Source organism: Tyto alba, unplaced genomic scaffold (genome assembly GCF_018691265.1).
Source record: "Tyto alba isolate M040663 unplaced genomic scaffold, T.alba_DEE_v4.0 Super-Scaffold_7, whole genome shotgun sequence".
In the NCBI taxonomy this organism is placed as follows: Eukaryota; Metazoa; Chordata; class Aves; order Strigiformes; family Tytonidae; genus Tyto; species Tyto alba.
The window spans coordinates 1,655,872-1,669,367 of record NW_024881328.1 but is presented as its reverse complement, the minus strand read 5'-3'; the positions used below and the strand labels follow the sequence as shown (position 1 = coordinate 1,669,367).

The window sequence follows — 13,496 nt, the reverse complement described above, 5'->3', positions numbered from 1 at the left end:
TCTTATAATACCCTGCCTTTCCTCTAGCTCACCTGTGGAAACACGAGGGTTTTCTCCGCCTCCTCGCTTTGTGGGAGAACAACAGAGGGACATTTTGCTCAAGAAAAGCTCAAACCCCTCTTGCTTCATACGAACCCCTTCTCCGGGCAACGCAGGAACAGCCTTTTGGCACCGGGGGCAGCGATGCTTTCTAAGGATGGTTTATCTGGGTCTTAAAATTTAAAGCCGGAATATTCCCGGAGGATTTGGGTGGCTGCCGCCGTTTTCAGCGGCTGGGCTGGTTCTGTCGGGCCGGGGTGGCAGGGGCTGCCTTGCTGCCTCCGTGGGCACGGGACATATTTTGGAAGGTGACAAGCGTGGGGATGTGGGATTTATTAGAATCTCCCCAGAGACGGGGATGGGAAGGAGAGTCTCCGGTGGCTTTTACTTTACGGTGGTATGCAAGCTGCGGTCGCTGCCCGCAGGATTTCCTATTTAAATAGCTATTGCCCACAAGGGTAAATACTTCAAATGAGCTTTTAGTGTCTAACTACAGCTGGAAGCCTGCGTCTCCATCCCACAGCATGCGTTACTGCCCTGTCTTTTCCTTTTCCCATAAATCGTTCAATGCATTGCGTACGAGCAATCCAGGTTCGCCAGCAAGTTGCTCTTGGAAATGTTTATGCTCCTCTGCCTTTAAAGAACTGTTTATATTTCCATGAGTTCCAATCAGGACAAAAACACCTGGTGGAAGGCTGAGCAGTGTTGGTTGCCTCCCTTATTTTACGTAACGGGGGAAGAGCCAGGCTGGGGTTGAGGCGGGGACGCCTCTTCTCAACAGCCTGTTACGGGTTTCTGGAGAGGGCTTCAGCACGCTGAGCTGCGAGAGCCGGAGAAGAGCAAAGCCAGTGTGGGCACCCTCAGAGGTTTTGGCTTCCCTGCCCTCCCTCCCGTGCTCGTGGTGCTGTGGCTGGAGCTCGGCCAAGTGTGATAAAGCGATGCTGCGCCGGAGCACCGGGGTGGGGGGGGAGCGGGTGTCGTGCTGCCGGGTGCCCCCCCCGGCTGCACCGCCGGCGGTTTTCTGAGACAGATTTCATCTGCCTTTCCCTTAATCTCAAAGTAGCTGAACCCTCTGTCTTGTTTAAATTATTCAATCCTTTCCAGTATTTTCCACGTACACCTACTTTGCGCGCTGTTGTGACATGACCAAGCCAAGTGTATCTCACAGCTTTTGCTTCTGAAACGGGTTCTGCAGCACAATAATTAAGGTTTTTTTGTTTTGTTTTGCTTTTTTTTCTTCTTATTTCCTCATCTCCAGTTTATCACCTTCCATGTAACAGAGGCTTTGCTCCCGAGGGTTTTGCATCTCAGACTGGCAATTTCAGCTCTTGGAGGCGCCGCCGATGGCTGCAGTATAGAAGCTTGGCTGGGAATGGGCTGGGGTTATCCATGTCCCCTGGGGCCGCCTGGTTGCACCCAAAGCTGTGCCTGCTTTTGTAAAACCTCAGGAGTCACCAGCAGTGGTAGGGCAACGCGTGGCAGCTCGCCCCGTCTGCACCAGCCCAGGGTCCGCAGTCCAAGTACCCGATAGGAAGCAGACCCCAGAGCCTCTCTCTAAATATAGCTATTTCCAAACTACCCTCCGGAGCCCTATTAATTATTCATTCTTTTTTTTTTTTTTTTTTTTTTTTTTTGCCTTTTTATTTTGTAGCGTGGCACTTCACATCTATTAGCTGCAATCATCCAACGGGGCGCAAACCATCGTGCTAAGCATATTCACAGCGTTGCGCTGGAGCTCCTTTCGGCTTCCTCATTATGCTGCAGATGCTTTAAATTCACGCAGTACGCAGTAATGGGGATGAAATTTCCCACAGTGGAACATTGCTGACTTAATGTTGCGTGATGAAATAGCACAGATTTATATTTAATATTTCTTTTCAAGCCGGCATCGCAGCGCATGATTTCTCTGCTCGTGGCTGTTTCTTGCAGTACTGCTCGGCAGCCAGACCTGGGCAGGTTTTTAAAGCTGTGGGGAAATTCATATAATGCTTTATACTAAGTACCTCATGCATAACAAAAAAATGGATTTTTAGTGTTTTTTTTTTTTTTAAACTTGGAAGACCTTAAGACTTTAAAACCCACCTGACAAACATGCCTGAAGATGTTGCTTGATCCATGGTGCCTGTGAAAGCATCCCGTCTTTCCGCTCTAAATCTGTTTGTGGGTATATATTACCCATGTGAAAGTGTCACTAACAGTAGCGTTAAGGTAAATAATATTCTCTGGGTGCCATGGCTCAGGGGGGAGGAGAAGCTCCTGCAGAAGGCTGAGCGCACCGTTGTAATTAATTCATCAGCAAAACTCACTGGGATTAGAGCTCTGTTCTGAGAGAGGCTTCTAATTGAGAGTAAATGGCTCATTAGTGTTGAACAGATCAACCTGAGAACATCAGTAAAAACAAACAAAATAATTAATGACTTTCAGGTACGGGCTGCCGCGATTGCTGCTGGGGAGGGCGGAGGTGGGTCTGGCCCCGAGGTGGTTTGGAACAGCCGGGTTTTGGGGACTCGAGGTGTGCCGCTAAGAAAAAAAGATAACTTCCCTGGGGGGTTGTGGAAGATGCTGAGGTGAGGCTGCACGGGTGGGTGCGATGGCCATCACCTCCAGCGCGGCTGCCTGCCCCCCCAACACGGGAATAAGAGGCATGTGGGGCTTAGGGATGAAAAAAAAAAAAAAAAAAAAAAAAGAAAAAATGTAGAAAATGAGCTGCAGTGGCTGCTAGCCAGGTTATTAAAAAAATATATATAAATGTGAGGTAGTTTGCTGATGGTAATGAAGGGAAGGGTGGGAGGTTGGGGTGGTGAAGCCAGCACGGCGGGATCAAGCAGACCTTTGGGCTTTTCCAGTGGTCGCTGTGCGGTTCCGGCTAGAAGCCAGGATTTTCGAGACGTCGCTGGACTTCTCTTAGAAACTGATTAAAGTTAACAACTTCACGTTGCGTTTGTGCAAGTTTAGCTGGTTTTTGGGTTTTTTTGTTTGGTTGGTTGGTTGGTTTTGTTTCGTTTGGGGTTTTTTTGTTTGTTTGGTTTTTTTAAAATGCACATAGGAAGCCTGACACTGCAGATGAAAGTCCTTCTGGGGGGAGAGCGAGGCAAAAAAGCTGAAGATCATAGCAACGGGCACTGGCAGCCAGGCAAGGGCATCCCTGAATCCCTGCCAAGAGGAGGAGTCACCTTTGCTGACTTTGAGTGAAAAAAGTTTTTTTTTTTTACCTGGGGGCTGCCCTGACCACCCCCCAGCCCCTGTGCCCAGCCTCTGCTTTGACTTTTCCATCAGCCCGCTCGGGCCGTTTGGGCTCGGCTCTTTATTTTCTCTAACTTGGCACTTGCAGAGCAGGGTTTTCCCTCTCCAAGCTGCAGATGGGGCCTGGGTGGGCACTGCTTGTGCCTACAGCCTGTTGTGGCATTGCCTGGCTTTCAGGCGATGAAATTGGGCTTGCTTTAAAAAGACAAAAAAAAAAAAAAAAACAAACCAAAAAAACAAACCAAAAACCCCACCATTTAGCAGAGTGATTTAAAGCTAAATTATTATTGTTGTTGTCACTGTTGTTATTATAATTATTTATTATTATTTATTATTTTATTGTTGTTGTTGTTATTATTACTATTATTGATATTATTTTGCAAGAAAATAAATGGTGTCTGATAAGCTGTTGTCCTGCCATGTTGTGCAACGCCAGCTGTGCATGCCCAGAGACAACTGCACAAAGAAGTGGAAGGGGTTAAAAGGCACCTGCAGCTGCTTTGCCCTGCACCCACCCTCCAGTAAAAAAAAAATGACGATTCAAATGGTAATTCAAGTTGTCCCCACGAAAGCATCCAGATTATTGCAAAGCTGAGTATATTAAGTGTAACGCTACTATTTAAAACTGTGGAAACTTTGAACGCTGGCGTTTTTGCTGAGTGTTTTTCATATTTGAGAAGCTCAGGTGGGGAGTCTGTGGAGGAAAAACTGCGCGTGACCATGCAGGGGCTGGTAAACTCTTTTTATTTTCTTTTTCTCTCCGTTTAATGCACTCCCCCGTGCTCTCTGCCGCACCGTGCTGCTTCATCCCGATGAGGAGCACCCGGGTGTTATAAATGAATGAAGCCAGTCTTTATAAAAATATATCATTTTATTTGGGTTCAGTCAATTTAGGGCGAGAAGCAGTAGGCAAAGCAGCGCTGGGGGCGCGGGGAGCCTCAGCTCTGCCGCGACGCACCCCGAGTTCTAAAAGCAGTGTCTCTCAGATTCTTCCCATCAGATACTCGTCCTGCTCTTCTTCCGTGGGGTCCTTCGAATTGCTGGGGTAGTGTCCCCCTCCCAGGGGATCTTTTGGAAGTTTGAAGGTTTCCACCTCTTGGCGTGCTTTCTTCTCATCGGGTCCTTTCGAAGTCTCAGGGTCTCAGCTTTCGGCAGGCTTTTTCTAAACGGCTGTTGTCTCAGCTCTTGCGGGGGGGGGGGGGTTAAGGAGTGTGTCTAAAAGGCAGCAGTGCTTACAGCGTTTCAAGTTTAAAGGTGCATTTTCTTCTTGTTCTCACACGTTCTCGATTTGATTCCAACATTCACTATGGTCGCTCTACATGTCACAGTGATCACAGCTCAGCCCAGCTCCACACAGGGCACGGCAATTACACTTCTCACACCACGCTCTATCTTGGCACGAATCTATGCCTGTGTTTTCCACCCGGGCTGGGGCGAGTGGTGGGGTTTGGGTGGGAGCCACGCTGCCTGGACGTGGTGGCCAGGAGGTGGGACCTCGTCCTCGGCGCTGGAGGTGGGTCCTCTGGGGCTTTGGGCTTTGGGCTTGCAAAGCAGCAGCGCTGGGGCCGTAGCTGCCGGCGCTGGGAGGGTGCTGAGGGTCTGTACAGAAGCCCTGGAGGGGAACCCCAGAGGGAAACCCAACTTTTTTTTTTGCATTTCCTTCTTTTATATTCGGTTTTACACATCCTACACGTCAACACAAGTGGGGAGCCAGATGATGCCTGCAGCCAACGTGGCCGCTGTGTTTGGCTGGGCATCGTTTTCCCCGTGTCACTTTTCAGCGTGTTTGCTGATTATTTTGAATGCACAACTGCATCTGGCTGTACCCAGTCTGGATTAAATCACGATTTGACGCTGGGTGTGCGGAGGAGCGTGCCAGGCGGTGGGGCTGGGGTGGAGGATGCTCGAGGCACCCGGGCAGCCCACGAGGCAGCAGGCACTTTAGCTCTTGACAAAATCCTTTTTGTTTTTTTGTTTTTTGTTTTTTTTTTTTCCTTTTTTTAATATTTTTTTTTACATTGCATTTGGGAGCAAAACCTGGGGCGGAATATCTCAGTCATTAAGAGAGTCAAAATCCCCAAGGGAAAGACGCTGTCTAATTCAAAACAGTCTGGGCCAAATTCACAGCTACTGGGGCAGTTTGGGGTCTGGAGGGGGGATTTGGCCATGAACTGAGTGAAATTGTTGTCTTCAGGTTCTTCCAACTCCCCAACTTCTTCCCCAAGCCTCTCTTGATTCCCTTGTGCTCATTAAAGACACTCTGGGATTGAGTACAAGCGGGTTTGTCCTCAGAAATTGCCAGGGCATGTGTCAGTCTGTGTATTTGTCCTTGGAAGTAATATGTTTCTTTCTTCTATTGGCTCTAATTTGTGTTTCAAAAGTTGCTGTACGTAACTCCTTCAATAGAGGAAAAAAATTACAGTAAGGAAGAGAAAGCGGTGAAAAAAGGGAACAGGACCTGCAAATACCACTTGCTTCGTTGTCTGTCAGGACACTGAGTAGTCATTAAAATGTGTATTTTTCTATTAAACCTGGCAAGTTATGTTTTCCTAACAATAATAGAGCTGCAAGTGGACTTTTTAAACAAATAAATTGGTCTGCTAATGGCTATACCTCGGCTGCTAGAGCAGCCCACCTGCATGGCAGCAGATTATTTGTCCTTGGAGGGATGGGGGGAGAATTGTGTCAAGGGCAAAATTATTCACAGTGTTTATTTACAGAGTTAGGTTTTCACCGCTTCAGCCTCTGGCTTCCAAGCATAAAGCCTAAAATATAGATAAACACGGGTTTATCTTTTCCCAAAGTGAAACCTTGGTTAGTCCTCCAAGCCGTGGGCACGTCTGTGCATCGTGCTCTGTCCTTCCCTCGTCCCAACACCTCTTGAACTAAGGATATCACTAAAAAAAAGGTTCTTGCTGTAGCTCAGTCTGGGATTATAAAATCAGCTTTCCTAGTCTGAGGCTAACGCCGTGTTTCCTGGCTGCAGCATTTAACCCAAAGGGCAATTGCAGTTTTATACATTCATGATGCCAGGCTAACAAGCAGCAATCTTTTTCTTGGCTCACGTGGCTTTAAATTACCGTGAGAAATGGTGTATTTATTGCATGGTTTTCTTAATTTCTTTCTGGTCTTGTTTTTTTGACAAAACCCACTGAATTTTGCCATAGAAGAGCTGCATCCCTTGCCCGGCTCGGGGGGCTTGGCGGGAGGGATTGGCTGTGAAAGATATCAGCACCTTCAAAAATGGAGTGGGGTGCCCATCCCCGCTGGCTCCGGCCCGTGGAGTTTCAAGTAGAAGAGAGGCTTTGGTTTTGTTGTGACTCACCCTTTTTTGCCCAGGAGTTCAGAACATTACATCATCTCTTTTTTTTTTTTTTTTTTTTTTTTGTAGTGTCTCTGGAAATCTGATTCGTTTCGGCATGGCATTTCTGCTGCTGTGTTGAAAAGCAATGTCTGGGGGGGGGACACACACACACTAATCAATGTCCCACAAAACCTCCCGTGGTGTCAGACGGGCTCTGGTGAGAGATTGCAGCAGCTAAAAATCCTGAACCGGGCTGTGGAAAGGGGAAAAAAGCCTGGGTGCCACAGTGCTGGCACAAGGCTGGGGGCCCTGCTTGGACATGGAAATAACACATTTATAATTTGGCGTAAAGAGTTGTGTCCATCAGTGGGTTAAAAAGCTGTATTTCTCAAAAAAAAAAAAAAAAAACAACCAACCAACCCCACCTTTAAATGACTTTTCTGTAGCAAAGAATGGCAATTCCTAGAGTCCTGGCAGTGTTTGCGCCTGCTGTGTTGAATTTCTGAATACAACAGGAAAAATTGGGGTGGAGGGTGAAGGAGTGTTTTTTCCATAGAGTGCTTGGTGGTGGTGCTGGTGTTTTTTCAGAGTACTTGTTGGCAAATCTTTGAGCTGGGAAAACGATTTAGCTCTGAAATACTTGCTAGGTTTTATGTGTGCATCAAAGGCTTCCTCAGTACCTTCTTGGATTTATTTTATTTTTCACGTTTAACCTAAAAGTGAAGGAGTGATGGAAACTGGTGAACTCTGCTCTTGGCTTTGAACAGGTCTTTCGTGGTGATTCCCATGAAAACAGCTCAAAGTGCTTCTTGTTAACTCCTTCGGCCTCGGCCTGTGTGAAGGTGCGGAGCCGCCTCCGCAGCCCAACAGCTCTTTTCCTGGAAGAAGAGCAGTCCACTGAAATTTAGGTTTGGAAGGGAAAAAAAAAAAAATACCGTACAAAAGTCACAAGGAAATGTCAAAAACACTGACTCGCTATTGAAATTTTCAGGAAGTGAAGTCATGATTTTCCCCAAAATGTCAAAAACGGCCCAGACTTACGTGATTTTAAACTAGGCTGGTGAGAGTTAATATCAGTGCAATTTGAATGTAAGGAAAAGGGTTTGTCTATAAAATTAGAAACTCCTCACAGGCATATGGTTATTTCTACGGTACAGCTTGGAGTTGTGGCTTATTTATTCTCCTGGGGTGCACATGGAAATAACAAGTACGCTGCATGACATCACACTGCAATATATATAGTCACTAATTAACCTTCGCTGACTGCTGTAATAGCCTCTCTCCTGCGCACACTGCAGGAAATTATTTTCTGCTATATTATCTTCTTGATGCTTTGTATATAAACCATAATGGAAGATGGGGCCATGTGAAGAAAACAGCATTCAATAACTCTGAGCCTTATCTGCCTTTCCTGCCTCTGCATCAGAAAATGTTGGTCCTGTTCTATTTGGGGATTTTTATTTTAATACAGGAGAGGTTTGATGACGCTGCAGATGAAGGAAGAGCTCTGAACTGTTGTGCACCTGGTGACAGGAATGCACCTGTATAATCTGTAGAGATGGGTCAAACGTATTCCCAAGGGGAGAAGAAGAACCAACACGAAATTACTGAGTGCACGAAGAGGGTTTTTTCCGAAGTTTGCCCGGAGGGAAGCCTCAGTTTAGCAGGGTCAGAGCTCGGTAGGGTGAGGACGTAGGGTTAAGACGCTCTGCTCACCGCGTAGGAAGGGGAGACCTTAGGTTTGGGCAGGCTGATTTTCACAGCTCCGATCTGTGGGAAGGCACAGTGTTTATTGGTTACGAGTGGTAAGGCTTCTTTGCATCTTCTTTACGTGTACCGTTGGGATGTTGACTCGGTACATTGGTTCAGAGAGAAGAAGGCGGCTGCCGGGTGACTGCTGTGTCTCTTCAGGTCCTTCACCCCCAACACCAGCCAACTTCTACCACGGCTTCTCCGGGAGGGAAAGCTCAGCTTTCCCGAGGGCAGCAACCTGCCTGCGCACCCCACGGTCCCACGAGGAAGGGTTTTGGGTGGGACCTGCAGCAACCTCCACGCGGAGGGTGGGATGGCCAGTTCGGGAGGGGCGGGAGGAGGACAGACCAGGGAACACCGCAGGCGAGCTGTCCCCTTTAGCTGCTTCTTTGTCATCGAGCTGCTCGCGTGTCGAGAGCTCCGGTCTGAGCCTGCCTGCAAACCACCCGGGTAAAGTACCTCTAGCAAGAAATACCACCCCTCCTCTGGGGCCAGCTGCACGTGGAAACGGGATGTTCTTCACTGGCTCCCGCCGGGACCGTACCCTGCGGTGGCCTCCAGCTCGCTCCTGGGATTAACACCCCCCACCACTGTGCCCTGAGGTGGAGGGGGTAACGGGGTCCCCTGTTTGTAAGGAGGAGCCCAGGGCTGAAGTTGCAGAGCTCCTCTGCCCTGGGGGAAGGGCGAGGGGGCCCCCCCCCCCCCGCTCACCGCCGCCCACCCGAGACCATCTCCTGGGATTTCACCTGAGGCTCCGAGCTCCGTCCCGTTTAAAATTGGGTTTGTTATTAAGCAAGCATGGTGTGTGACTTCACGTAGCCAGCGTCCAGGTGGTAGTAGCTACAAAGCTTTGCACGCTTTCTCCTAAGGAGCAAGGGGGAAGCAAGGAGGGAGCTTTTGCTGAGAAAGGTTGAACCAGATGATCCTTGAGGTCCCTTCCAACCTGGGGTTCTGCGATGCGAAGTGAGCTAGTCCCATGTTTTTTCCAATAAAAGCATCTCTTGTCTTCCATCTTTTCTGCCTTAAAGATAACCGTCAGTCACCAGGCCAGGGCTTAGAGACTGTCCTCGGGCAGGGACCAGCGTGGTGGGGTTCTGCTGAGCGAGGCCGTCTGCAAAAGCTGAAAACCCAAGGTAACAGGCGACTTATTTCACTGCTCTTTGCGGTCAGGGACTGCTCGGGTGGGAAGAACAAAACCCGGTTATGTCCCACTGGGTGCCTGGGGCTCAGTCATGGCTCTTAGGAAAATTAAAGCCATTGCGTTCCTGTTAATTAATTAATGCTAGAAAGCATCCTTAAAAAGTATTGCCGTTTCAACTGGTCAGGCTGAGCAGAGTCTGCCCAGCTGATAACAGAGGCAAGCAGTGGTGTGCACTGGTATTTGGGACTCACACCTAGGTAGAGCTTTTTGCACAGAAGGGACAAGTGAGGACGTCGTTTTGCCTCCTCGCTAACGGCTGAGAGGCATAGCATCTGGCTGACACCAAAAAGTGCCATGTCCTGATCAAAGGGGGCATGGCAGATTTGTTGAAGCTTGTGCCGAGCCTGTGCCTAAGGATGTACAACACGCCAGAGAGGGAGAGAAACCTGGAATGAATGTTCATTACCTCCCCAAATGTAAATAGATGTTGGATGAGGTGGATATGCTGATAGAGCCAGGGACTACCTGCAACACCATCAACAAATTACTGCATAAAGATGAGAAAAATCCTGGTTTTGAAGGTGTTCTCCTTGCTAACGTTCTCGATTATTTTGAAACGTCAGAGGCGTTTCGGGATGTCTATACATACACAATTTCCATGAAAACCTGAAACAGCTCTCAGGAAATGAAGCCTAATGAACGACTGTATTTGCAAGGATATACTGCCTGCTCTTCTACTCGTCTTCATGCAGCTGTGTTTATTTTCTGTGGGAGCTGCCAGGACTAAGAGCACTATTTAAAACTGCGTATTTTGGGTGGGCACCTGGCTGGGTGTTTGCTTCTCCTCGCGAAGCATCCCATCTCTCCCAGGCTTTGCATGGGTGCTCTTCTCACGCATCGCTTCTGAAAAGCTGCGCGAATACTCTTGCTTTCACGGCTTTGCTGTAATTTACGTGTAATTCTTGACATTATGGAACAGTACAGATAATTGCTGCTGGCGCTTGGGTCCCTGTAGCAACCTGTGAGGGCACTCTCCTGCCGAGGGGCACACAGCACTACGCCGAAGGGCGTATCTGGTTTTCTAAATATATATATATATATGGGGTATATATACATACGGTGCAGCCAGGTGCGTCTGGTTTCCTGAAGAGACTTTTACAGCCCAGAGGTTGTCAAGTCCAGCCTGATACTCGTTTTCCCCCAGCACGGACAAAACCAACGCTTCTCTTCCCTAGGAAATTCTGCGCGCCTGATGGGTTTGCGAGAAATAGTTGTCAGCTAAAACCGAAGACTGTGTGGCAAATGCTATGTTTAGTTCCAGAGATCTCGTGTTAAGCACTGTGCGTTAATTTTAAGTACGTGACAGAAGCTGCACCAGGCTGGGAGATGCTGGTGAAGGAGCTGGGAACTATGAATGTTTCAAGTGCAAGACGAGCACCCTTGGGTAGATGTGGGTGAGAGCTGTAGTTAGAAATGCTGGGTTAAACCCAGCGTCAGAAGTTGCCTGCAGCAGAAAGGAGCAGAACAGTCCCCCAGAAGAGAAGGCGGTGGTTTAGGGTTGTGAGGGTTGCCAGCGTTAGGCCGTCCCCGTCGCCAGGTATTTGCTGTGGCTTTGCTGGAGGCAGCCCCTGTCCCATAGCGGGAGGTCATTTCTCCCCGTCTCCCTTTTATTTGGGGGCTGTCCCCTGGTTTCCAGCAGCTGAGTGCCTCTGTCACCCCTGGATCTAGCCCCAGGATACCTACGGGGTACGTGTGAGCGCTCAGGCCATCGGTGATCGCTATGGTTTTTAAATACTGGTGCGCCCAGAGAGGACGGTAAATGAGGTTTTCCCTCTTTTGAGGGAGGCTCACGGTCCGCGTGGGGTGTCCCGCGTTGGATTTTCTGTTTGAAGCAGCCACGGGCCGGCCGGGGCTGCAGGTCAGGAGCAGAAGCCACACCAGTGCAGGAGCAGGTTGGTTCGCAGCAGTTCTGGGGGTGAGCTGATTGCCTTGAAATGTTTAGCGTCGCAAAGATACTCAGCAAATTAATACATATGTTAGACCAACAGCACTAAATAAGGAAAGTTTATTTCCAAACCCGGCGCCGTGTTGTATTTCATCCTTCTATTGATACAGTTCATACCAAATGGCACGTTATTTTCAGCGGAGAGCTTGGCTGCCAGGTTTATGGTATATTTAAGCAAGTCTCCCAGCCGTCCCCGTGAGGCTCTGCCCGTGCCGTGGATGCAGGCAGCGAAGCTGGAAGGAGGAGCCGGTGCTGCAGCAGCAGGTCTCTTTGCAGGCAGCAGTTAGGAGACATCCCCGTAACTTGGAGCACCAGCAAATGGTGCTTTTCAGCATCAAGAGAGAAGATTTCACCATCCCAGGAAGGCAGTCTCTAACATGAGATACTTCTTCAGATTTATTTTTTATTTTTTTTTTTTTAGGTCTGCCAAACCCCTGAAGACTAAAGTGTGCTCTATTTTGGTGCTCAGCGGCATATGGCTGGGTGGGTGTTTGGAGAAGCATGGGGCTGCTGAAGAAATTGTGTGTTCAAAGGGAAAGGTTGGGGTTTGGAGTTGTGTTTCTTGTCTCATAATTAAAATGTTCTCATTCGAAGAGGGTAATTTATTTTAAATGTCATCTTTTTTTTTTTTTTTTTTTTTTTTCTGACTAACTGGTTGGCAGACTTCTGCCAGGCTTCACTCTAGCCTTATCTTTCTGAGGCATCCTCTGACCACAAACAACTTCCTTCTGATTTAACAAAACAGCCCTTTCTTCCCATGCCCCTTCCCCAGCATCCCCAAGGGACAGTCGCGTCGTGCCACAAATGAAAACACTGCATTTTTGGCTGCACTTTGGAGCCAAATCTCCCTTAACTGCAGAACCCAGCTTTTTAATTCTTACTGAAGAACTGTAGTCGCAATTTGAAGAAATCCAGCACAGAGGCAGCTACCCTGGGCTTTCCTGTAGGCAGCCAAGGAGAGGAGGCGATTCAGGCAGCTTGGAGGTTAAGGGGAAATCACTTCTGCTACCAAACAAGGGAAAAAAGTGAATTTGATATTAATTAAGGATAACTAAGAACTTCTTGCTTTTAAAATTCAAGCTTGCTGTTGATGGAGCGGGTATGAAATAACAGAAGAGTGGTGCTTTCCTCACTGTCCTCGGGCCGCGGCCGCCGGTGCTTGCCGATCAACCCGGGGCTCGACGCTCATGAGGTTTCGCAGCCGTTCGCCTCTGTCCCTTTTATTTTCAGCAAATATTTCTCCTACGATAGGAGCTACGCAGGGACTAAACAAAATGCTTTTACTTCACAAAAACTTGGGCAGCCCAGCGGTGGATGGTTACTGGATTATTTGGCGATGTCCCCTGGCCAGTTGCAACGTTGTGCACAGCCGGGGGGGAATTGCGGTGGTTTGTGGGTGTGCGGTGCCCGGGCTGGGGAGGTGGGTGAGGACATCCCCTCCCTCCCCGGCACCGCCACTGCCCGCTGCGTCCCCAGCTGTGCGCACGAGGAAGGTTATCACAGGACTGCGCATTCGGTAAAAAACGACGGAGTACTTGAGGCCGGAGGGGAGCTCTGGAGAGCATCCGCTGCGCTTTGTCAGGGCACGGATGGGCAACTCAATTTTATGTCAGACTGCCTCTTTATACGCAGTGCCAGCTCCGTGTGTGAGCATCCTGTAAGTATCCCCCCACCCAGTGAAAACGGGTGTTCTTACCCCGTTACCATCCTCCCGCCCGCCGCCGGCAGCGCTCCCGATGCATCCTAGCAGAGAGCTGTGTGGAGCAGGGAATTAAATAATTCCATTTTGGTGCTGCTGCTGCTGCTTATTCAATAACATCCCGGTAGGAGGGAAATGATGCAAAACCGGGAACGTGGCAGATGGCTCTGCAAAAAAAAAAAAAAAAAATTCTGCTCAAAGAAAGGAGCTGAAATCGGCCCTGACGCACTCCTGCACGTAGGTAGAGTCTTCCAGAATAACATGGGGAGTTTGGTTATAAGAAGAATATCAGGCAGCGTTCTCAGAGAGCATA

General features: G+C 48.7%; 1 protein-coding gene across 3 annotated transcripts in view; it reads left to right on the top strand.

Moving 5' to 3' along the window:
* Window positions 1-13,496, top strand: part of KCNJ3 (potassium inwardly rectifying channel subfamily J member 3) — a 54,472-nt gene that overhangs the window by 30,998 nt on the left and 9,978 nt on the right. Inside the window, exons 3-4 of one of the 3 annotated variants that reach the window (XM_042784322.1) lie at window positions 9,367-9,471; window positions 11,906-12,085. The exons of 1 other annotated variant lie outside the window; for it this stretch is intronic. In XM_042784322.1, coding sequence (XP_042640256.1) covers window positions 9,367-9,471; window positions 11,906-11,922 — 122 coding nt within the window. In that variant the 3' untranslated portion in view covers window positions 11,923-12,085. Of the gene's footprint in view, window positions 1-9,366; window positions 9,472-11,905; window positions 12,086-13,496 lie in introns of those variants that run through there. One more of the 3 variants, XM_042784323.1, reaches the window with a different exon arrangement.